Source organism: Ixodes scapularis, unplaced genomic scaffold (assembly GCF_016920785.2).
Source record: "Ixodes scapularis isolate PalLabHiFi unplaced genomic scaffold, ASM1692078v2 PGA_scaffold1__304_contigs__length_218370807, whole genome shotgun sequence".
Classification (NCBI taxonomy): Eukaryota; Metazoa; Arthropoda; class Arachnida; order Ixodida; family Ixodidae; genus Ixodes; species Ixodes scapularis.
This window is the reverse complement of record NW_024609846.1, coordinates 85,279,208-85,304,408: the sequence shown is the minus strand read 5'-3', so window position 1 is coordinate 85,304,408 and position 25,201 is coordinate 85,279,208. Positions and strand designations below refer to the sequence as shown.

The window sequence follows — 25,201 nt, the reverse complement described above, 5'->3', positions numbered from 1 at the left end:
GGGTCGTCCGAACCAACATGCTCCACATGCACTGAGTGGGTGAACAACTTTCGGCAGGCCTTTGAAACCGCCACCTCTCTCCGGGAACGTTGTCAACTGCTTACACTCCTGCCGTCAACACTGACGAAGAATGAGGTTCAAAAGATGATTCCACAGGCCTCAATGTACCTCATCAGTAAATCCCGAAAACTCAAGGAAAAGCATGGCGTGTGGTATGAGCCGGATCCTTACACGAGGTGCAAGGTGAGCCCTGAGAACCTGTCTGCTGCCCTAGAGTACTTCACGAAAGACGAGCTACAATGTTCGCGCCAAAGTCCCAACCAGAAGGACGTCATCTCTGTCATGCTCAACGGAGAGAAAACGTTCGTGCCAAAGCGCTTCATGACATGCTCAATACAAGAGGCCTTCCGTATATACAAAGACAAGCATCCCGATTCCGGCGTTGGGCGAACGAAATTTTATTCGTTGCGCCCTAGATGGGTCCAATGTATTCCACACCAGGAAGTGTGCGTTTGTGTGCGCTGCGCCAATTATTATCTTTGTATTGCCGCTCTAGAGAACGTTACAGGCTCAACATTCAACACTGGTGAAATGAACTCGGCATTTCTGTGCGACCCAGCAACAGAACTGTGCCTTCAAGGAGACTGTGATCACTGCCCAAAAGGCCAGTTTCTTACACTCCAGGAACTTGATATCCCGGAGGATGAAGAGATTGTGCTTGCAACATGGGAGTCCGGCGACCTTGTGAAAAAAACTTTGGAACCTGAGACTTTCCTAAAAGTCATCCAAGTGACGGTTGGAAGTTGGGTACTTCACAACCATATCCGGCAAACGCAAGGTAAAGCGATCTACGATGAAAAACAGTGCATGCAACGCGGGAGCATTGTCTTTCCTTTTGACTTTGCTGAAAACTGGACCATCGTGCTTCCTGACGAAGTGCAAGCATATCACTGGAAAAAAAAAACAAGTTTCGATATTTACATGTGTAGTGACGACAAGAAAATCTACAAACAGCTTTGCCATCATCAGTGAGGACCTGTGTCACGACGCCGCTCACGCTTGCTTGGCTTTAGAAAAAGTGAAGGAGTGGGTTGAAGACAACGTTGCGGTATACTCGTACGTGACGTACGTAAGTGACGGCGCCGCCAGTCATTTCAAGAATCGCTACCAGCTTCACCAATTTGCAAAGGACGATTGCCCACAAGCCCAGTGGTTATTTTCTGCATCTGGACATGGGAAAAATGCATGTGACGGAGTTGGCGGACTCGTGAAGCACCAGGCCACGCTGAACAACCTGAGAGAACGTTCAGTAAGCGCAATTCAGACGGCCAGGACAATGGTGAGCGTTCTATCAAAGAAACTGAAAGGCGTGCATCTTGTATATCTGGACGAAAATGAGGTTGTTCGGTATCGTGAACAAAAAAAAGAAGAGTGGCTGACGGTGCGCGCCTTCCCTGGCATTCAGTCTTGGCACGCGTGGCGGCTCAGCAAGTCATCAACAGAAGGGACCTGTGACGTATATGTAGCACGGACAGTCGGATCTGCTTGGAAGCAACTTTATTAAATGGGTACAGCGAGGAAAACCTTAGCGTAAAGTGCCGAATTTGATTTCCCAAGGACTGCTCATTTTGAATGCAGGGACATCTTATTTATCACATTTTTCTTCACGGGGTATTTAACCTACTGTTTTTGTTGGTGGTTACTAATAATTTTTATCTGATCACTATAAAAAAAATCCCAAAATGTTATCCTCGAGCAGGATAAAATATATCGGCTTGCCACGATTCATTCATACACCGAGAGCATCGAAGCTGCTCCAGTTAGGCACTATGGCATCCGTCACCTGAAATTGCTTGTAATTGTAAATACACAGCCAACCTAAATATCTTACTATTATATCTTTGTTTTTGTGTGTGGAAGTAAAGTTATTTATTTTACTCTAGATGTAAAATATACCGGAAGGTACACCTTCACACTGCATCATCTTTTCTCAATTCATTAGTCTCTAATATGATACCACTTTGTACGCTTATGTAAAATGCTGTATATAGTTTCTCCTCCCTTTTACTGTGTGACCGATCGCTCTTTTTATCAATGACCTCATCTGAATAAATGTATATAAAAGATTTGTGCAAGTTTCATGAAACTGGAACTCAGAGTCACTTCTTGTATAGGACACTGCTAAGTGTAGGCTTTGAAAATGGACCCTACTTTGGGGAGTTGTTTCTTCTTTCACAGTGCAATGATGCAACATGTTTTTAATAGAAATGAATGCCGAAATAGAGTATAACAGGGTACCCAAATTTAAAAAAAATCGAAGGTGGTGTTTTTTTTTTATTCGCATTGGAATTTTTCTTTGTTTGATTTTTTTCCCATGTTTGCCTAAATATATTGTAACTTTTGTGTCACTCAGATACCTTATTTATTTTTTCAATAATAGCCATATATTATTAAAATAATGTCTGCAAGTTATGTAATAATTATTAAATTATTTCATGAGATACAGATTTCCAAAGTTTGCCATTTGTCGTTCGAGCAGGCATGTTTGGCAATTTTTAGAAAACTAAATAAATTTTTAATAAATATTATTACTTTATATTACAAGCAAGTTGCACCCATAGTTTGTTTGTAAAAAGTTTTAAAATTCTCCTAATTTTATTGTTTTATTTATTCACTTTCAAACTTGCCCCCTCCATCAGTGCGCGTTATTGCAACTGTCCACCTCTCCCTGCCTTACGATTTTTCTTGTCTCCAAATTTTTTTTCTGGTCAAAACTAAGTGTGGATTCGTTTATACCAGACACTAGACAATGTCATATAAAAACATCAGTTGATTTAAAAATGTCGACCAGCCACCCTTTGGTCGATCTTATCTGAAATCACCCCACTATGTAGTTTCAAGAAAAAGGACTTGACTGCGGGAGGGACACATTTTTTTTTTACGCGACACAATACGTTTTGCCCTGGGCAATGGCTGTAGACAGTGCGATACAGGGGCACGGGAAAAAGTATTTCAATCAAATCTCGCGGCAACCTTTTTTTCTTTACGCTTATGATGATGTATCCTTCCTTCAAATTTAATGATCAAAAATTTGAGTTGAGAAAGCACTCTTTCAGCATGAATTTCACTGCAAATCCTGCCTCTATAAATATTATAAATTGATATTATTGTTCAAATATCGGCCTAAAAATTAGAAACTTGCCAGATCAAAAAAAAAAAAAAAAGAAAAAGCTCCACAGCTCAAAATAACGCGTCGCAAAAAGTAAAATAAAAAAGTAAGCTGCTTGGGTGCCAAAGATTTATGTCTTCCCATAATAAAAGGAAGTCCGCGGGCGTCCCTTCCGACGCAGTGGGAGGCGGGTCGGCGGGCTGCCTACTGGCGAACCGACTGACCGCCAATCCCAGGGTAACCGTCCTGCTGCTGGAGGCCGGCGGCCTGGAGGATGCCTCGACGGACGTGCCTCTCTTCGCGCTGCTCCACTTCAACGGTCGCCACGACTGGGCCTATCAGACCGAGCCTCAGAAGCACAGCTGCCAGTCCATGAAGGACAAGGTGAGTGATCCTCGGAGCACGCTGTGCACTCAAGTGGAGGACCCTGTACCCAGGTCCTCCACTTGTGACCTCACTTAAAGGGGGAATCGAGTGGATTCTCATATCGTATTCATGGTGATAACTGAATCTACGGGCTCTAGTCGTCCTAATATTAAACAGACATCATGGGCGGCCGATTTTCCCATTAAAATCTAATCAAAGATCGTTAAACTCACCTCGTTCTGCACATTTCAAACAATGAATGGCTGTATTGTCACGAATGACAAATGATGAGGCGGCGTGTAACTGGAGAAACCAAACGTTTAATGGGTCAAATTTGTGACCAAAAAACAAAATAGAAGAAGGTTAGCGTCGCAGGCGTCGATGTTGGCGAAACAACACGATCGAGCGCTGGGGCGCGACTGACTTGTACTGCAGCAAAGTGGTTAGGTGGGCTAGTTGGTCCATAGTCTTTAAAAAGTAATAGTGCCGAAAACACAGACAAGTAGGAAGAGGTGAAGGAACACAAAGCGCTTATGTTCGTTCAACTGTGTTCGTTCACTTCTTCGTCCTTGTCTGTGTTTTCGGCGCTATTACTTTTTAATGATTGCGCAGCTTCTTTTCAGCTTTCCTGGGATCCTAGAATATTCTGTTTCGATTCTTCTCGAGCTGTACATTCTGAACATGAATAGGCTAGACGATTCTCCAACCTTCTCGTATCCTTCTACTTTCATAAAGAAAGATAAAACGACACACAGTACCGGGAATCGAACCTGCGTGTAAGCCATACACGCTGCCAACTTAACTACGTAAGTTTTTTTTTTTCTTTTTTTTTTTTTTTTTGATGACGGTTATGTAAGCAGGCGGCAGTTTTACATTTTTTACGCCCGAAGATTTTACGTTTTTGTCAAAATATAATGCCCAACGCGCCTAAAAGAAAAAAAAACAATGATAGTGACGTTCGGAATTTTTACGCAATTATAACTATTATCATCGGTCATGGATGTGGTGGAGTCCCAAGGATGGCCTCCCCTATACACCGTGCCTCCTTCCAAAAGAAAATACTGTCCGTGTATTTCAATTGCTGTGAGTTTAGGACGTTTTGCCATCTAGAACTGGTGACTTTTTATTGACTAAAGTCCAACAAACGATGTGCCATCAAAAACAACCTTCTACGGAAAAGCGCTTGAGTGCCCCTTTAAGCCGTCGCACTGCTCGCACATCATAAAAAAAGACGCGGTGTTCGCGGCAGAAATGATGACGCAGAGCTATCTGCGGACACACCTCACGCATGTTTGAAGCATGTTAACTTCATACGTTTGAAGTTAACTTCGTACATGTGAAGTTAACATGCTTCAACATGTACAAAAAAAAAAAAAAAGAAAATGAAAGACGTTTACAATCCCTGTAACGTCGAATTAAAGCGCCCTCTTGAGGAGGATGAGGGGAAGGAACCATAGAGTTATTATAATAAACGCTAGAGGCTCAGCTGGCGCTAGTGTCTATGGGACTTTCGGTTGCAAATTGAAGCAGACAGCATGCAGTCTACTTTTCGAGTCTTTCTGTGTATTCCTATGGGAAAACGCGCGTGAATTTTGACTCGTCGCCGGAAAATAACATTAATAACTTTTGTTATTTCGGTTGTACCAGGTGGTATGTACCTTTATTAATATTGTGAAAGTGTAATTGCTTTAGTTACAGCATTTTTCCTTTACCACTGAACTAGTTAAACTTCGCTATATTTCAGGCCCAAACCTCTGTTTCACGGCAGGTATGTAGAAACGAGCGACGATTCCAGGCAAAATAACGATCGAAAGGAATGTAGAGCGTGTTCAAAGTGCGCCAGCATTCCGTTGGTGCTTATATATTGTTAGTATGCCTGTCCTCTCACTATATGAAAATTCCCCCGCCGTGCATCTTTACGAGTGGTTAAAAAAACGTTCGAAACGTAAAGAATAAAGTACGTGGGTTACGAAAGGTGTATTTTTTTATTATTTCTTATGTTGGGCAGTTTTTATCGCGCACCTGTTCCCTGGCTTCCCCCTATTTGCAAAGATTTGGAGCGTGCGGGTGATGATTTGAACACAGAACAAGCATCTTCGCATGTATTCATGAGCAGAAAGAATAAAGCAGTACTTATTTATTGCAAATCAGACTATATTACGTGACTTTCAATTTATTTTGATCGTCTGCAAACACAAGGAGTTACTTATCCAGTGTTACTGCGTAGTTCTTGCCGTCTCTCTTGGTTTTCCACATGTCCTTCGTTCGTTTGGCACGTATACCCCCATGCTGGAAAGCGCCGGCGCCGTGTTCGCGCTAACAATATCCGACAGTGCACATAAATACATGTACGAAGCGGCTTTAGCACTGTTTTTCATGCCACGATTTTAAAATAAAAACGCCGTAACTGACCAATTATTTCATCTGCGTGTCTGGGAAATGTTCCAATGTGCCTAGTAGGTACGAATTATTCGTGATATTTGCTCTTATAATCGAGCGCAGAGAGGAAATGCACTCGCTTTTTTCCGTAGAAATGCATTACCGGAAGTCGATTTCGGACTGCTTGCTGTCTGCTTCAATTTGCAACAGCACACTAGCGCCAGTTGAACCTCTAGCGTACATTATAATAACTCTATGGAAGGAACGAACAGGAGGGTATACTCTCCTCCTCTCATGCTTCTCTCCCCTTTCGTGGAAAATTTTCTCTAAATTTTCTGCTAAATTTAGCGGAAATATTTTACGCTAAATTTAGCGGAAAAAATTCCCCGCTAATTTTAGCCGGAACATTTTTCCGGAAAACTTAGCGGGGAAGTTTTTTCAGGTGAATTTAGTGGGGAAATTTTTCCGCTACATTTAGCGAGGAAATTTTTCCGCCAAGTTTAGCGGGGAAGTTTTCCATTAAATATAGCGGGAAAATTTTTACGCTAAATCTAGCGGTGAATTTTTTTCGTTAAATATAGTGGGAAAATTTTTGCACTAAATTTAGAGGAAAAAATTATAAATTTACAATTATTATAAAGCTAGAAAGACGAGCTCACATAAATAAATAAAAAATTTTTTGTTGTTGTTAGTTTGGTTGTAATTTTCAAGATACTTTTGCTGCCAAGAATCCATAGGCCATGATCCGAGACTCTCGTGCCACCGGCTCGATATGCTTGGGGCTCTAAACTCGTGAAACACAGAGTTGGTGCCGAAGTTCAAGAAGCGCACCGATTGGACTATCCTGACGATGACTTCGCGCTTTTTTCGCCAGCGTCCAATCGGCGCGCTCCGCGAACTTTGGGTTCCAACTTTGAGTTTGACGAGTTTAGGGCCCTTGGTGTCTTTGCGATCCAGGACCGCAAGACTGATGGAATAAGTCGAGGCATGACCGACAAAGCGCCGTCTAACTGTTACGGTTACTTCGTGCAGGGCAGTCCGTGGCCCAGGGGCAAAGTCCTGGGCGGTAGCAGCGTACTCAACTTTATGATGTACGTTCGCGGAAACAAGCGAGACTTCGACTCGTGGGCTCACGACTACGGCGCCCAGGGATGGTCTTACGAAGAGGTGCTGCCCTACTTCAAGAGCGTCGAAACGTTTCACGTGGATGCATTCGCTGACAATGGTGGGTCAAAGAACAAACAGGAGAGAAAGTGCGAGCGGCGCAGCAGGTACAATTCTGCCAGCGCCAAGCCTTGAGCGCTTCCATGTCGTCTTAATTGAATCATCGTTCGAGACAACTTTCTCGCGCTTGAAAGTTCGGCTTTACTCACACTTAAAAAAAAAAACGAAGTACAAGAAGTGCTTTGTTCTATCTTCCGTTTTATTGCAATTCGGTGTCTCATCGCGTCCAAACGCGTCCAAATCGCATTTTAAAGCGATGTAGCTTTGCGGGCGACGCTTTGCAGAGGTTTCGAGCTCGTGGGCTGTTTTCTCCGCTATGAAAAAAAACCCTTGTCTCCCCTCTTGGCGCGAGGAGATGGACATCGGAATTTCCCGTCGGCCCCACAGCTCGGAGAGAGAAGCGAGGGAAGTCCCGGCATCCCGCCAGTAACGACGCGACGAAGGGAGATTTTTGGTGTCGTCTGCTTGAAAGACTTGTTTTCAAACATTACTCGCGAATCCCACTTTGGCAATACCCAGTTGCCACGCGTAATTCTGCATGGTTTTAAAATCTTCGATCGCAATTTCCCGCTTACTTCGCGGGTCACCGAGCACTCGTGGCGGTCGTCAGTGGCAATGACGCCGACCACGACGGCTATGAGATGTAACCACGTAGCACCTCCGTCGTCAGGTACGTCACGGCACCGTTCCACCCGCATTTCGTGACCGTGCTACAGCCATCGATTTCATTTCTTCGCGCATTATTGGCGAAAAAAAGAACTTTTTTTTTTTGAAAACCGTAAAATCCCTGCTTTTGCATTATAAAAACATTTTTTTACAATGAGTTGGTTTAGTGGTTTTAGATGATGCTTATCAAGTTTCTCATTGGAACCATATGTTTATTTTTATTAATTAAAAGTTAATTGGTAACTTTTAGATTTTTATTGAGCTAATTAGTATGTTCTTTGCAGTTATTGACGTCCAACGCCGCTGGCAGTTTGTTCCCAGACGGTTTTTTTCCCAACCAGCATAGTTTTAGGGATTTTTGAAAGCCTTCGCTGAAACACCTTGTATATTCAATCCATTTCCTAGAACCCTCTAGGATTTGCCATCGCAAGCCGCCGGCTGCGTAGTCAAATTCCTCGCCTGTCCCGTGAAGCGTACACATACCTCCACCAGCACGCTGCGTCGCATTCCAGCGCGATGACTTCACACGTACTCCCCCCCTTCCCTCCGCGGCGACGCGCTACTCTCTCCGCCGCCGTTGCCTCCCACTTGGTCACGACCGTCACAACACCTCCTAGACTAGGAAGGCCTCAGCGCTTGCGAGTCGGGATGCATAGATGGCGGGAAGGGGAGTCCATGGCCCTGGCGGCCTGTGGACCTGGTCGGCACCACCACCGGTGCCAGTTACCGGTGACCTCTCTTCTCGACGTTTGTGAAGATGGGCATACGAGTGTGCACGTGCCCGGATATGTAGTACATGTAAGTCGAAACACATGTTTTCTTTCAGAAGTATGTTTGTGCTTCAACACCCAGTCGACGTGTGGTGCACGTGGTGTGTCTTTATGTGGTGAATGTTCTTTATGGATACACAGGACGATTTCATTCGCAGGATTTATAGGCGAGATCTACCATAACTTCAACTTGATTTGTGGTGTAGATGCAAGCAACTCTTGACAATAAGCTCTCTGAACTGCTTGCATTCACGCAGAAAATATATTTCTGAGGTTGCGTTGTTGCCCAGACTTAAACTTAAAAGCAGGTGCAATCACAATGTTTTGTACCAAAAGAGTTTTTTAGAGTCTTCGTCGAATTGAATGCTGCCAGACACAGATAAATTGATGTGATGTGACTTGTATATAAGCAAGCAAAAGTAATGAATTTACCACACCAATGTCCTTCTCTTTCGGCCACACGGAAAGAGCGCTGAGGCCTTCCAATCTAAGAGGTGTTGATCGTCACGAGAACAAGCACACGCCACCGATCGGCACCACACCGCTGCGGCGCGGATGCTGTGCCGAATTGTCGGTTGAGCAGCGATGCACCGCCGTATCTGGAGCAGCACGTCGGCGATCACGTGCACCACTGTCGGAACCACATCGGCAATAAGTCAGGCGCAAGTCAGAGCTGCCTCAGCGCTGTTTTCCAACGCCGATGCGGTGCTGCGCTCCAAAGCAACCTTTTACGCACCATACACTGCTACTGCAATAGATGGTAATAGAAACTCAGTTGTTGTCTTCTTCAAAAAAGTGCAAAGCGTCTTTGGCATCACTGGATTTACTTGCTTTCCAGCTTATTGAATGGGAAGTCTGTTTGTACCTTAAAAACAATTTCTCGCTACGCCGCTGGCTCACACTTACTATCTGATCCCGTCTGTGCAGGTTATCACGGCCACACGGGCGAGCTACCAATCAGTTATCCCAACACTCAGACGATTCTCAGCGAAGTGTTCCTCGAAGCAGGCAAAGAATTGGGTTACAATTACGTCGACTACAACGGTCCTACGCAAACGGGCAAGTGCACTCTCAAATCAGACTCTCGTCACAGAACTCTGGTAAGGACAATTAAGGGAAGCGCGATGGGTACAAATAACTGATAAAGCAATAATTACTTAAAACGGATAAGCCCAGGGATCAGAGAATGTGTCTTGCTTGCATTATGTGCGGTGCACTATGATTTGTTATGCTTGGTTACGGGAAGCCTGGTTTCGGGTACGTTGCACGCACGACACACGCTTCTTGGATTTAGAAGGAGCATCGAGCTAAAATTAAACTGCTTCAAAAGTAAATAGTGTTTGGAGTAACACGCCTGTCGTGGAGATGGTACCTCGTAAGGATGTGAAGTCCCCCCTAGTTCAGTCTACGACGTGTCGCTGATCGGCTGGCTGCGCCGGTTGCGGCTGATACGGGGGAGTACGTACGTACGCCGTCTGAAGGCGCTGCGCTCGACAGTTTTACCCGATATGGGAGGTGGCGTCACGCCGGGTCGTATATACAGGGTGCGTTTATTTGCACGTCCAACAAAACTAGAAGAAGAAGAAAAAAGGTGGGGAACTTTTACATGGGCGCTCTCTTCACTGCGTATAATTAAAGGGCTCGGCGGACGTTAGACGGGGCAATATTCATCGCAATCCATCGGATAATACTAAAATTGCCTAATTAACTTTTAAAGTATTTGTTTTATGAGTTGTGCTCCAATTTTAGTTTTAAAGTCTAGACACATTTATACACTTTGCATAAAGTCCCGCGCGTATGTTCCGTTACATTCGAGCGTACTGCTTTTCGCGCGAAATCCAGCCCTTAACAGATTCTGCGTTAAAACCGTAACGAACGGACTATCTGTCGGAATGCTGCAAATTCACCAGTACACCCGAATAGGTTCTGCAGTGCGAGTCTTTCAGGAAAGTCACGATAGCTACAAGAACCCAAGGAATAGAAAATGTCGTGAACATTCACAAGAATGTCCGTTCTCAGGAGGCGTACACGTGAGCCGCTCTTCTAGGCAGAACGGCACGCGAAGATGTTCCACGAGAAAGAAACAGCATTCAGAATGCCCTGAATTCAAAGCAACGTATATATATATATATATATATATATATATATATATATATATATATATATATATATATATATATATATATATATATATATATATATATATATATATATAACGGGCATGGTGGCGGGAGGCCGAAGGCGTGGGTATAAAACTGAGAAGAAAAAAACCCTTAGTGAAAACAGCAACAACGGACGATTTAATCTTCGACGTTTCGGCCGGAGTCCGGCCTTCCTGACGAAGGCCGGACTCCGGCCGAAACGTCGAAGATTAAATCGTCCGTTGTTGCTGTTTTCACTAAGGGTTTTTTTCTTCTCAGTTTTATATATATATATATATATATATATATATATATATAAAAACACTATCGATCTGTAAATTAATTAAAACATACGAAAATCAACCAGACACGTATACATTGAGTAAACGCCAAAGGTGATGAAAACGAACAAACAAAGATTGGAATAAAACCAGGAAGAGAGAGTTTACTGAGCAAACCCTTATATTTTTCGCGAAATATCGTTTCATCATCTTCGGTAGCAGTGAATATTGTCTAGAAGAAAATTCCGGTAGCAATGGGCAAAGAGAGAAGCGAGAAAAGGAATCTATGAGTGCGACAAAGTTTTGCAGTTTTGGATTGGACAGATCGAGCAAAATGTGTGAGGGATATTTGCAGTCGGTGAGCATGAACAATGGTCTGTTGTAACGCGTGAGACTTGTGAAAAAGGGAATAACGAGATTGTTTACTGCGGTCATATCCAGAAGGTAGGTTGGAAAGGGACTTTAGTTATACCACCGGAGGCACTGATTGCCTCCCCTGGTATAACTTGACGTTTTCTGTATTTTTTTCTCTCCTTCACTAGTTTCCGTTTTTCAAACCAGCCTCAGCTTTCAATTCATCATGTATAACTTACACCAGCTCGTTTGCACTTTAACGATTTTTTCATTGCACTGATTATTATTATTCCAACGAAAGTAGTAAAGAGAAAGAAAACGACGTTGGTGGAAAGCGAAATGAAGCTCACACACAGTACTGCCTCATTTCCGTTCCACCAACATCGCTTTCTCTCTCTCACTACTTTTTGTGGAAGAAGATTGATGAATGAAGAGGACGGCTCTGTTTCTTAATTGTTTCTGATCATTCCTGAAAAAAAACATTTCGCGTCCACAAGGATCCTTTTGCGTAAAAGACAAAACGCGGAGAAAGACGACGCCCAGTTTTCTCAGTTTTTCGTGCAGTTAACAAACCTCGACTATACGACAAATGAGGCATAGAACACTCACGAGGTCGTCGCACGCTCGCGATGACTGACTGTCCAAACATATTCACACGATGCATTTTGCTTGACGATCCGCAGGTTTTTCACGAATTCAAGCAAATGTGATGGGCGGGCAACGCTACAGTTCCAGTAAAGCATTCATTAAACCTATTGTGGAGATACGGAAGAACTTGCACATCTCTCTGCTTAGCCTGGCTACAAAGGTAAATACTTCTGAGCTGGCGCCGAGATTGTCGCTCCCATCTAGAACCATTGGTTTCGTTTCGGTACTTTATACAGTGTATTTCTCTTAGAGGCACCTGTTTTTATTAAAAATTAAGGAAAAAATACTCGTATTCACCTCAATGGAAGAAACAACAACAAAAAATCAAGTTTTGCGCATAGTTTTTGCGCTGTGCGAAGCAGTTCTTACAGAATTTGATTGTCGAAGAAATAAGCGATGCCTTTGGCGTTTGAAACGTGTACGTCCTGATAAGAAAACATATGCCTAATCTAAAATGCACCTACATATATCTTAATTCTCTACATAAAAAGGGAAATCAGTAATGCCCCGCGGAGAGCGGGACTTTTTTTTTCTTCTTTTTGTTCGATGCTTAAGATGAAAGCGAGTATAGTGTTAGGGTTGTTTCACCCCCGGATCTAAGTTAATAACCATGAAGGACTCATGAAAAAAAAAAATTAGTTAGTTCGTTGGGTTATTAGTTGAATCGTTTTGATTCAGTTTTTTTTTTTTTTAATGTGCATAATGGTGCTGGTCGCATTTTCGAGTCGTGCACTGTCGCCATTAGCGCCCGCACTGAGCACCAAAGTGGCGAGCCCATAAGAGAATGGGGGAAGTTAGTGCCGATTCTTTATAGTATTCTTCTGCATCTCCGCTTTCTCGTTAAAAGAAGAAAGCATGTTTAACTTCGACAGCGATTTTAAGATGAAAGTGGTGCACCCGATGAAATTAAAGCCCTGACCGAACAACTTCCACGAACATCTGAGCGCATGTGGCCGGCTTGATTCTGCACGCAGATTCTGTTCAAGGGGAAGCACGCCTATGGCGTCGAGTTTGAGAAAGGCGTCGACGATCTCAAGGTACTGGCGAGGAAAGAAGTCATCGTGTCGTGCGGCACCATCGGCACGGCTCAGCTCTTGATGCTCTCGGGCGTGGGGCCGGCCCGTCACCTGCATGAGCTGAACGTAAGTGAACTCCCGACACGGCTTCGTGTTAGCGCCTATAGCTGTGCTATTTCAAACGGCTGGTTTGAGATCTATCGGTTATTGCGCATGCTTGTTAATTCCCTGTTGGGGAGGAGATTGGGCAGTCATGCCTTTAGCGGTACGCTTCAGCTGTGGGAAACAACAAACCGAATTTTCTTGTTTCTTTTTTGATCAGAGATATCGAAGATGACGATTCGAAGGCCGCTCCTCGTGCGACGAAAGCACTGATCAGAGTGAAGCACTCGTGCTCAGACCGTAGGCTAGATTCAATTTCTTTGTAAGGCAGTGTTAGTAAACCCCGGGCTGTGGGGACAAGCTCGGTAAAGCGCCCTTTATAGCTTGATCTCTTTATAGCTCTATCTCCTGCCCAAGAGCCTTTCCGATCACCTCTATGGATGGGTGCTTCGTGTACCTGCAGGCAGTGGTGTACACAAGGGGAGGGAAGGCGGGGGGGGGGGGGGGGGGGCGTCGCACCCCCTTCCCCCTTCGATATTTGCAGGCTGTGGAGGGGGGAGGGGGAGTGGGGAGAGGAGGGGTGATTGGACGAGGTCAATGCTTAGATGAACCCATCTAAACGAAAGAATCACGGAAGAACCAGCAGATGCTGAGCCCTATCCTTGCTACTAAAAAAGAGTAATCCAACATTTTTTTTTTCTCTCTTTCGGTCGTTTTTCATATTCATTACCACCTAGCATCATCCTTCTGTCGCTCATTGTTAGAAAGAAGAAAGGTCTCGCTTTTTAAAAGAAGGAACGATTGCAGCAATGAACGGTTGCACAAAATGAAGTTTCTACCAAAAGCAAACACCCTCCTCTCATCCTCCTTTCTTTCTCTTTCAACATTCTGCCCCGTCGCCGTCAAGTTAGCTCGGTGGTTCATTCAAAATCCAAGGATCCTGGGTTCAATTCTTAAAGGGATACTGAACCAAAGAATTTAGTGCCCATAATAAGTGGCGCACGTTCTTTCCGCAAGCCAGCAGCCGCCGGTGTGCGCGAGCACACGCAACGAAAGCTCCTTGTCTAGCATTTCCAGGAGGCATGCTATGTCAAGAGGGCTACTGGTACCTCGGAGGTGCACGCCAGACTTAACCTCTTTTTGCTTGAGGAGCGCTTTTAAGGCGTATTCAGGATCTTCTGGAGCCGCCGCAGTTTCAGAAAACAAGGTAGGATCATGCTCGCATTGCAAAACTGTGATCCGCTTCCAAGTCTTTGTCAAATGCAACGTGGCCCGGTACTTTTGCTCATGAGTGAGAAGAAGGCGGTAGCGGGGATCTATGTACAGTGCTGAACAAGACATCCGTGTCAAGAAGTTGTCGCTCCCTCTTGACTGACCAAGGCTCCCTCTTGACTGGACCAAGGCCTTTGCTAATGGCGACGATATCTTGGAAGTGTCCATGGAATATCTCAGCCATGCGCAGTAGAAATCTTCTAAAGTGAGCTGTTCCTTCTGAAATGGCTTCGTCGCCACTTCTGCCGGGCGAAGCGATACTGCGAGCATTTCGACTTCCGCACATACGTTTCCGGTCGACCTGGAGCTTTCTTCTTTTGAGAGCAACCCTCCAGCGAAGCCTCTTAATTAAAGTAGCCTGGTGAGCATATCATGTAGCGTTGACATCCACCGCGTTGGACAATTAAGCATTAGTTTCTTCAATCCTAGCTTCCTGATCAGGGAAATAACACATTGGACAAGTAGTCTTGTAACAAGCGCACGGCTTTCCCAGGTTCGCGCGAAAATAAGTTTTTTTTTTTTACTTTTTTTTTTTTGGTTACTGTGTTTTTTTCCACGCACTTTTCACGCGACCTGACTTCGCGTAATAACCGAAAACCGCATGGAAAAGGTATCGGTTCCGCTCCGGAGCGATACATATTAGAGAGTATTAGCTTACCGCCTACCGGGCGACCGGGGGGTTACCGCGACCGTCACTGCAGAACTGCGCATGCGCCAATTATGCCACGCTACTCGGTTTACCGCGTTTACCGTCAATGGCGACTGCCGGGCATCGGCTCCGACGGCCGGCGTAGACTAATCACTTACTGTTTTGGAATGGCGGGGGAGGCGTCTAGAAACAATCGTCGCACCACATAACATGGGAAAGGGCAAGTGAAGCGGCTCTGGTTGGCCTATAAAGGCTTTCGCCTACCCGAGGTCCATAGCAAAAATCCGGGCTTCCATGGCCGCCGGACAGGCCGGTTGAATAGGTGGATGGTAACTGCTATGCCCCTTGTTTCGGGCGGCAACCTGAGCCACCTAGCCGACATTAGAGACTGGTGCTGATGGCAATGGAGCTGCGAATGCAAACAAGCAGCGTACAGGATGATGCTGTTTGCTCGCATTCGTGGGAGAACGGTGGCCGAGTGGGCTAACGCACCACAGCTCGGAGCACGTGTAGCGAAAGCTCGCGCTGCAGAACTCAGAGCACTGGGTTCAAATCCCCGTCCCTGTCCGGTTCGATCTGGACGAGCATCGTACCGGCTGCGTTCGTATAACCATGACTGGTGGTGCACGTTAAAGACTCCAGGTTTTCGGTCGTACCGCACTGGCCACACTGCCCATCTACAGCGAAGAAACAGTATCGCCAAATTCAGGCAGACTAACCTCGCGTTGTGTAAATATTCACACAACGACCAATTTCACTTTTTCTTTTGGCTTGCATTCGTTCCAATAAGCTTTCTATTCATTTGCGCGCTCCAATAAATTACCAGTTGCCACAAATCTCTTCAAGTAACCGCATGTTTTTTGTTTTGTTTTTTTATCACAGGGAACAAACAAATATAGACGCTTTACACACGCGCCAAATTACAGCCACCATTGCTGACCTTCTCTTGTCTTACCGAGATGCCGAGCAACTGAAACGGTAGTTGACGATCCTCTACAAAGGCCGATGCTTTAAAAAAGGACACAGTTGAGTCTAATATGGCAAGAAGCTGTCCTGCTATGGTAATGGTGAAGTGAAATAAACGGAATAAGAAGAAACAAAAACTGAAAGTCAGTTATGGCGGCGTCCATTCACAGCTGCTGCAAAGCGTATATATGAAAGAAAAGTAGAGGATCCAACATTACATTGCAATTTCTTAGCAAGCTAGCCAAGACTAGACTGCAGCGTCTTAGCGATCATGGCAATGGCGCGTAGTGAGAAGGTAGTATGTGGCCCTGCGCCTGTTTTGAGAATGCGTTTCAGCGCGTCCGATAATATATGTCTTTTGCATTTGCTTTTGCGCGACCAGTATCCAACAGCTTAGCTGACAAATTAAGTTACTTGGTCGTATACCAAGGAAGTACCACTATAACTACTCGTAATGAGGAAAATATTTTTTAAAAGTGGCTTTTTATGCGGCATTTGTCCAAATAAATGTACCGCTTTAAAAACGAACCACGCCGGTATTCACTATCATCATCATGACTTTTTCCAGCCGTTGGAGAAAGAAGAAACTTCCATAGGCGCGGTCAGGCGCGGTTACGGTATGCTAAAACGTTCTTTACCCGCTACGCTCTCGGTCCGGTACCGGCTCGATGGTCGCGGTCGCGGTAACCCCGGCGGTCGCCCGGTACGCGGTAAGCTAAAACTCTCTATTATTTCGTTGCAGTTCAACTCCGGTTCGAGCGAAAATAACGTGTTTTTTTTCGGTTTTTGGTTCACGGTTCGGTTTCGGTTCGATACCCTGCTCCTGTCTAGTTGTTCAACAGTCATCCAATCTCCCCCCTCCCCCCCCTCCTCCCCCCCCCCCCCCCCCCCCCCCCACACACACACAGGTGGATGTGGCTGACCTCGGCGGCTTACATCGATTAGCTGGCTCTGGTCCGCTTAGCGAAGGGGCGCCTCTACTGGGGTCTTTATTTCACCCCAAATAAAGTAATTTCTTTCTCTTCGTCTCTCTCTCCATTAGCAATACTGTAAACGACTTAAATTTTGCGAGGACCTAATTTTCGCGAATTTCGCGAATCGCCTACAATTCGCGAAAAATAAGTCCCGCGAATGATTCCGGTATAATGTAAATACATTGGAATCTATATAGAGATCCCACCGCGTCGCGAAAATTTGAAACCGCGAATATTCCAAAACTTCAGCTTTTACCTAAATCGCGAAATATTGAGCTTGCGAAAAATAAGTCGTTTACAGTATATACGCCGCGGTGTATGTGTGAACAGTGTTTTGAACTGGCAAATTTCACGGCCTAAAGGCAATCAAAATGGCTGTCATCTGGATAATCGTTGTTGGACAGCAGTGCGAGGTTTGGCTCTGCAACGCGTAAGTAATTCTAATTTTGTGAAATACGAGGGATATAAGAGTCTTACCTCGCACTTCCACGGCAGCAAGGTGTAAGCAAACACCTTCATTCTGAAGCCGATCATCCAGCAACCAGGGAGCGTGATTCTCACACCGCGGTACCACCATCGCCAAAAGTTGCGAATAGCGTCGTATAGTGCATAAAAAATGAAGAAAAGGTGGTGGCCTAAAATAATTTCGCCTTCATTACACGTGTGGTCAGAAGGCCGCCTCTGACAATCTCCAGGTTAGAAGCCACGGCGTCCTTGCCGTTGAAGGAAATAGGTCGTGGTGCATATATGAACGAATTTGACGCTTGACCTGTTGTGGAAGTGCCGAACCGTTGCCTCGTCAGATTCCCGTGGTGGCGGACCTGCCGGTGGGAGAAGGCCTGCAGGACCACCTCTACGTCGGGGGAATAGCCGCCACCATGAGGAAGAACGCCGAGCTGAACCTGAACACCATCTCCATCGTCACCACTTACGCCTTCGGCGCCAAAGGTGATACACTAGCGATTGTATTCGTATACGACCGTCGCAGCAGACAAACTTCGTTATTAGCTCATGTTAGCATACGAACCATGTATAATATAGCTTTCTTCGGGTGAGAATTAGATTGAATCTCACTCCCGATTTTGTTGCAAACAAAATCGAACCAGGTTCATGTGCCTTTCCGTCGAATTGCGAGAAAAGTGCCACAAACGCCGAAAGTGGTCGGTCTCGTCACGCGCACCGACTTGGGATCCGGGCTGCCGCCTTCGTTCGTGCTCACACCGCATGTTCTGGCGCAGGGCCCCTGGCCGTGCCGGCGGGCATCGAAGCCGTTGCTTTCGTGAGCACTCCGTACGTGAACGCCAGTCTGGACTTCCCGGACGTCGAGATCGTGCTCATGTCCATCTCGCCCAGCAGCAGCGAGGGAGAGCGCTACCTTCTGGACAGCGGGCTCACGAAGGAGGTAAGCTCTTAAGGCGACAGAAAGCGCGTTTCGTTTTCTGTCCAAAGCGTACGTTGCACCAACACCTCATAGGATGCAAGTTCATTCGATGTCGTAAATTCGTAAGATTGTCGATGCATTAGCAGGTTCCGCTACTCCTGTAGTCTGCGTTCATCCTGCGATCTGGGCTGCTGATGGCGAACTTCCGCAAGTGTTTTTGCTATGTGCATTTCAGAGGGCTGTCTTTTGCAGGGGTAAAGCCCCTGAATGATCTAAGCTTCGAGATTGGACACTCCATTACCCGACTGTATTGTGGGCGCCGCCACTTTGGTACTTAGCGCTGAACGAGAGCTATACGAAAATGCGGCTTTCTGATTCTATAGCCTCGTGTCAGGAAGATGAGAATGACATCCTTTAGCTCTGTCGCGGTCTGTTTTACCATTCCGGGAGGACGGAAAAGCGTTGCCGGCAATTTCAGATAAAGCTGGGGATAACTGGAAACGATAATTTTAAGCTATACAAGATGATCGAAATGTCGTTACTAAGCGTATACCTTAGCGGCTTAGGCAGGAGATAGGCGAAAGCTCGTTCTGAGAATGTTCTGTGTATAAGCGCGTTCAGAGATGACTCCAAAGACAGCCTTTCAGCTGCAATAATAAAAAAAAAAAATAAAGAAGAAGAAAAAAAGGCGAGAAGGCTCATGTTTTTCTGCTATCCCCGTTTTCGCGCTATACTGTGTCGCGCTGCGTGCATACGCACAACTGGAAATGGTATCCGATCTCTGCAATATATTTTTATTTTGTCCCCCCGTCTGCGAAAGGTGTACGACGCGTACTACAAGCCTTATCGCGGCAAGTTCGGCTTCCAGTTGGCGCCCGTCCTGAACAGGCCCAAGTCCAGGGGCTACGTCCGGCTGAAGACCACAGACCCGCACGACAAACCTCTCATCAATCCCAACTACCTCTCGCATCCCGAGGACGTCAAGGTTGCAGCGCTCGGCAAGTACAATGTCATAAAATACTTTTAAAGAAATAACAACAACAAAACATCAAAACACGTTTCCGTGCATATAATGAAATGTGTGTTTTGTTTCTTGCTCCGCGTACAACGTGTGCATTACAGCGGACAATACGCGCAATGATAACCCTGCCCTCCATGCTTCTGTACCGCACTTGCCAATGTTCGAAAAAGCTTTGAATAAGATTACAGATATGTTTAGGTCCTTTTCTTTGAACTTTGTGATAACTCTAGAGGTTACGGAGCTTGAGGGAGCCGCAGCGGCAGGAAATTTGGCCGTGAAAACTGTATGATAAGGAAAGAATGCGTGCCCGCAACTTTCCCTCCAGTGTTTTGCCTTAGAAAGTTGTCCTCGAGTGTGGGCATGCATTTGTAAGAGCGTAACTGTCGTTATACTTGGTATGCCCGTACCGTAACGAAGAGCGACGCACGTACAACAACGAGTCCCTCTGCAGGCGCCAAGAAGGCCGTGGAGATCATGCAGACTGCGGCGTTCGCGAGACTGGGCACGCGGCTGTGGCCCGGGGTGTTCCCGGCCTGTAAGGACGAGGGCGACGTGTGGAGCGAGCAGTACCTGCGCTGCATGGCCAGGCAGTACACCTGCACCACCTGGCACCCCTGCTGCACGGCACCGATGGGTGACGGCCCCCACGCCGTGGTCGACAGCAGGCTCAGGTGCGGCGGGGTCGGAGGGGGTACCGGTCTCGGGTGCATCTCGACACAGCCTCGCGGGAGTGAACCCACGGGGAAGATTCTGAAGCCCTGATTGGCCTATCGAATTCCGCTCGCAGATTTGTAGCGCGCATATTCCACGCGCAGATCTGGCTCAAGTTGATCTTTTTCTGCTCGCAGATTTGCGGCAAAGCAACTCTGCGGAGCGCTCCCGACCGCACCGCGACCACTCCGTCAACTTCGGGAGATCTTTCCGGAAGTCGAGAGCAGCGCGTCACTGCGTATGCGCGTCGCGGGCCAAGCATGTCCGGTCTGGTCCGGTCAGTCGCGGTCGGTTGTTTACGCGGGTGGCGACGGAGAGTGGGTGCGGTGCGTGCACTGCGTCTCATACGCTCTTACCTCGTACGGTTCAGGGGGCGCAGAGGCGCGACATGAGTGTGGCAAATCGTAAGCGCTGACATCTGCGATCCCGAGAGGAAGAACGAGATAGAGCACAAGATAAAATTCGGAGGAAGCAGACGCAAGGTTAAGCGTGTTTACTTTGCCGCAACTGTTTGTTTACCTTTGTACACTGCATGCCGCCGGTGTCTTGTTGTGCAGTAAAGCAAGAACAGACTAGGCAACAACCATCCGGAAAGGCTTGCTTTGTCTGTGTGTTTAGTGATGTCTCACCAGTGATCTGAGCTCCGCCCCTGGCGATCACAGCGTGCCCCGCCTTTCCGGGACGGCGAACGCGGATATATTCCTCTCTGTTTGTGACATGCACCCTGTGGTTAGGTGCTCGGTTTATGTCGCGGGTATTCATTCTGCTGGTGAAAAGCAACAGTTTTGATTGGTCATCGGAGTTTCATTCAGCCGTCAAGTTCAAGCTCAGACAAATTCAAGCAGCGACCATTTTCAAGGTCGTTCGAAAAATGCGACTCCATTTCCGCTCGTTGATTTGGAGCGGGTGCAACGGAGCGGTTTTTCTCCTCCCTCGCAGATTTTGGAAACCGATCCAGATCTACCAGTGGAATTCACTACTCCCGCGCTGCACCTCAACTGCACTTGGCGGCGCGTGCTCTTTTTTGACGCCTCAGTCTCCCGTGGTTTTGGGAGGAGAGGAGAGGAAAAAGGGGGGGGAGGGGGGGACGGGGGTTTAGGCTATTCTGAAACTGGCGTTGGCTGTTTCTGGCTTCAGACACTGCGTTTGTGTGTGCGTCTATTCAGCAGACGCTTTATTGCCATGGTGACGGTGGCCGTAATAGGTTGACTTTTATCGTGCGGAAGGAGACGACGGGGTGGTGAGCTCAGCTGCGTGCTCAAACTTGCAAGGCGTTTTTCTCTTCTTTTTTCTCTCTTTTTTTCTCTTTTTTTTTTTATGTGCAGAACGCGAGCAAAAAGAGTTCGATATAAGAATCTCACGAAAATGTCTGATTTTCGCCAGCGCCTTATATTTTTACGACAGATGCAGAAGAAGCGTGTTAATTCAGCTCGAAATTTTGACAAATATGGCTTTACGACGTTAAACTACTGATGTGCCGAAATGCGTTTTATTTGATAGAACTCCTAGCCGCTTCTAATGAGAGCTGTTGAGCACCCAAGCAGACCCCGCGCGCAGCATCATGTGTCTATCGCGCACGTCGACCGTGACGTCCGTGAAGCCTCTTTTGCTCTTTCTCACTGCAGGGTCAGAGGCGGGGTGACCGGACTGCGCGTCATCGACGCGTCCGTGATGCCCAGCGAGATCACGGCCAACCTGAACGCGGCGGTGCACATGATCGCCGAGAAGGGAGCCGCCATGATCCGGGAGGAGTACAACCCGGAGCCCGCCGGCCTCTGGGGCTTGGTCGGCTGACCTGCTCCGGGCTGGGACCCCCGCCCAGTGCCCCATGTGGATGATGATGATGATTGAAGCGTTGTTTTGGAGTGGGGAAGGGGGAGGGAAATGGAATGGGTGAAAAGGGGAATTGAGCCACAGCGCACTCGAAAGAAAACCGAAAGAAGAAAAGCTGGAAGCGTGCAGCTTAATCTTTCGCACGAAGCAGCTTTCCGCGAACCCACCTGTCTGACCAACCCTTCCTAGATGAAAGGCCGTGGTACTGAATCCTTTACGTCCCGTACCGCAGCTTCTTAATTTATTTTGAACATCGCAGCTTGTTTTATTGTTTTTTTTTTAGATGCGATATGGAGTCGGTAAAACTGAAACCCAATACCATTTTATAGTTTCTTTATCTCCCGAAAAAAAAAAAAACGGTCATGTTGGACAGAAAAACACTTGGAAGGAGTATGTGTGTGTGCGTCTGTGTGCATGCCACTCAGAAGGAAAGGCGTGCGCATGACGCCCGGCCTGTCCCAAGCGGCAAACACAATGAAACTCGACAAGACTACCCGCTTTGAGACGCTGCGAGACGCGCTGGAGGCGACGCAGACGTTAGCTAGATGGGCGGCGTTGCGAGTCGCTTGGGGGGTAAAGGCGCGGGCTTTGTCTTCTAAGTGGTATTGGTGTGCGTATGTGCTTGTGCAGGGGAAGGGGGGAAGAGAGGGTTGGACTCGAGAAGTGAGCCATAGATCCATTGCGGACCGCAGCCAATGCGGACCGCAAGTTCGTCTGCTTCTTGCATAGGAACTGCGGTGACGTCAGAACGACGCCGTGCTCTGATTGGCTCTGATTGAAGGATAGTGGGTAGACCTGAAAGCAAACTGCCTCGGGGCCTACCCGCTCTCCTTCAATCAGATACAATCAGAGATGTGCTCCGAATTGTTGTGAGTTCATAGTGTTGGGAGTTTCTTACTAGTAAAACATGCGCACAGAGTAAAACTAAACATTTTTTTTTATTTTGTTTAGCCAAGGCGAGTTTTATCATTTGGTTTGAGAGAGTTAGGTACATTCTTAAAAGCTTCATTTTCATATAAGTGTCTGGGTATGAACTCACCTTGTTAAAATTAGCGCAAATACAAGGGAGAAAGAAAGTAGAGGAAGGATGGAGCGCTACTTGCAACTGGCGTTCATTAGTAAACGGGTGAAAGACAGAGGAGAAGTTCTGACTGTTAAAGGAGGAAGACACACGAATGAAAATACATGGAACATTGTCAGTAGAAGGAGGGGTAAAGGAGGGAGAGAGAGAAGTAACGATAAGATATAAAGAGAAGGAAAAAGAGGGGTATGTCTAAGCTTGATGGCTGCACACCTGCGTCGGTCACACCCCAGTATCGGCCGCACGCCAGTTGTAAGCAGCACTTTATCTTGTTTCTGCGTTCTTCCTCTCTTGTCTTTGCGTTAATTTTAACAGGTTGTATACCCAACTAGTTCACCAGACAATTTTAACGCAAAATGAATTCACAACGGGGCAGGTTATCTCAGGGAATATGAAAAATACGTAGCTGTGAAAAGAGAGCGTCCTCTATCTTTTACAGCGAAGCTGTTTATGGCTAGAGTTCCGTAGATGTTTCGTGTGCAGTGACTAAAAACTTTACGCTCGCACTGCCGACACGTGCAGCGCGTGAAACACTATTCCCTGCATTTTCCTTGATGCTTGAGTAATTTAGCAAAAAGCTCTACTTAATAGCTTAGTTATCAATAGGCACCATTTTCAAAATCAGTAAACTCTCATGTAGAAAATAAAGGTTTCTCAACGATTTGCCACTGTGCGACCGGCGTCGGCCATGTCTACGCTCGTACCGCCCTCTCTGTCGCCGTTCCAAGCCCCGCTTGCGTGCGCCCAGTTTCCTTTCCTTCCGGTTTCCCGGGGCTGCGGTCCCGTCGCGTGTGTCTACTTTCCGCCAAGTGGCGGTCCCGTCGCTCGTGTCTAGTTTCCTCCGGCTCCTCGGGGCGGGTTTGTGTCGTGTGCTAAACAACTTCGCTGGTCATCCATTTTCACAGAACGGAATGGCTCATGATTTTTTTCTTTTTCCCTTTCAAGAATACAGATGGCGCGCAAGACGTGGCGGCTCATTCGCGCCATCTAAGAGTCGCTTACTCAACAATGATTGTGTGAATGGTGAAAGCCGGTCCGCGGACTCCGCCATGTTCTTTATGAAAGAAATAGACGCCTCAAACGTGTTGCCGGGGGGACCTTGTCCCTTTCTCGTGCGCGGTTGCTGCTTGCCGTGGATTCGAGTGCGCGCGCGCGCGGTGAAGACTCCGCAGCAAACAGCAAATGTGCGCGAGAAAGGGACAAAGTCCCCCCACAACACGTTTGAGGGGTCTGCTTTTTCCATAGAGAAATATGGTAATTTGATTACGGGCATCTTCGGCCAGTGTGCGAATCGCGCGGGGGCCGGGTTCGCATCGGCCTTTGCGCTTTGTGGGTGGCACTTGTAGCTGCTCGAAGGTAGGGCGCGTGTAAATATGTCTGTGACAGTATGGATAGGCATTTATATATATATATATATATATATATATATATATATCAAGTGTCTCTTAGCAGAAGAAACAAAAAAATTATCGAGCTGTAAAATGTTACCACTCAACAGAGTCGTGTGTGTATGAGGATGATAATCGAAAGCTGTGCTGTTTTCCGGCTGATCGTACCCGATCTATGTTTGGGCGGTAAATATTGCTGGTTTTGGCATAATCTTTGTAGTAGCAGGATTGTGGCCGTATAATGTTTTAGAAAAGTAAAACAAAAGGCTCGAGGTAACCTACCCACTTCTTATCAAATACGAAAGCACACACGCCGCTCTTCTCACCCTTCTTTAACTTACGGCGTACAAAGCGCTGACCTTGGGCGTGGAACGGTGGAGCCGCTACCTCGCGGACACGCAGTGTCATCGAGTGAGCGATCGTTCAAACTGTCGTGTGCCTTGCGGCGCGAGGAAGGAACAGACAGCAACGTAGTTTCCAGCAGAACGAACCCCTTGGTTTATTCCATGCGCCGTATTGTCACGCGCCGTACAACCAATAAGAGGCGAGCGAACGCGGTGATCAGTGATAACACAACAGTGCGATAACACAGCCAGGATGACACCACACAAACTTACGCGCAGCGGCCAATGGAAGCCTCGTCGACGCACGCCAGCCAACGGAACTTAAGTGTAAAAGGTGCCGTTGGCTAGTTTTGCGCGTGGTTTTATTAAGGTGCCGTTTTGCATGGTTTCAAAACTGATGACCTCGGCTCGCTCCATGAGACAGATAATGCTTTCGCATTGAAAGGTTTGGTCCCTCTTTTACGA

General features: G+C 46.7%; 1 protein-coding gene across 1 annotated transcript in view; it reads left to right on the top strand.

The window, feature by feature from the left end:
- Window positions 1–21,884, top strand: part of LOC8039582 (4-pyridoxate dehydrogenase) — a 30,606-nt gene extending 8,722 nt beyond the window's left edge. Inside the window, exons 2-11 of the mRNA XM_029992775.2 lie at window positions 3,351–3,553; window positions 6,947–7,139; window positions 9,502–9,633; window positions 12,034–12,158; window positions 12,973–13,140; window positions 17,781–17,925; window positions 18,216–18,379; window positions 19,179–19,356; window positions 19,831–20,050; window positions 21,716–21,884. Coding sequence (XP_029848635.2) covers window positions 3,351–3,553; window positions 6,947–7,139; window positions 9,502–9,633; window positions 12,034–12,158; window positions 12,973–13,140; window positions 17,781–17,925; window positions 18,216–18,379; window positions 19,179–19,356; window positions 19,831–20,050; window positions 21,716–21,884 — 1,697 coding nt within the window. The remainder of the gene's footprint in view (window positions 1–3,350; window positions 3,554–6,946; window positions 7,140–9,501; window positions 9,634–12,033; window positions 12,159–12,972; window positions 13,141–17,780; window positions 17,926–18,215; window positions 18,380–19,178; window positions 19,357–19,830; window positions 20,051–21,715) is intronic.
- Window positions 21,885–25,201: the final 3,317 nt, after the last annotated feature.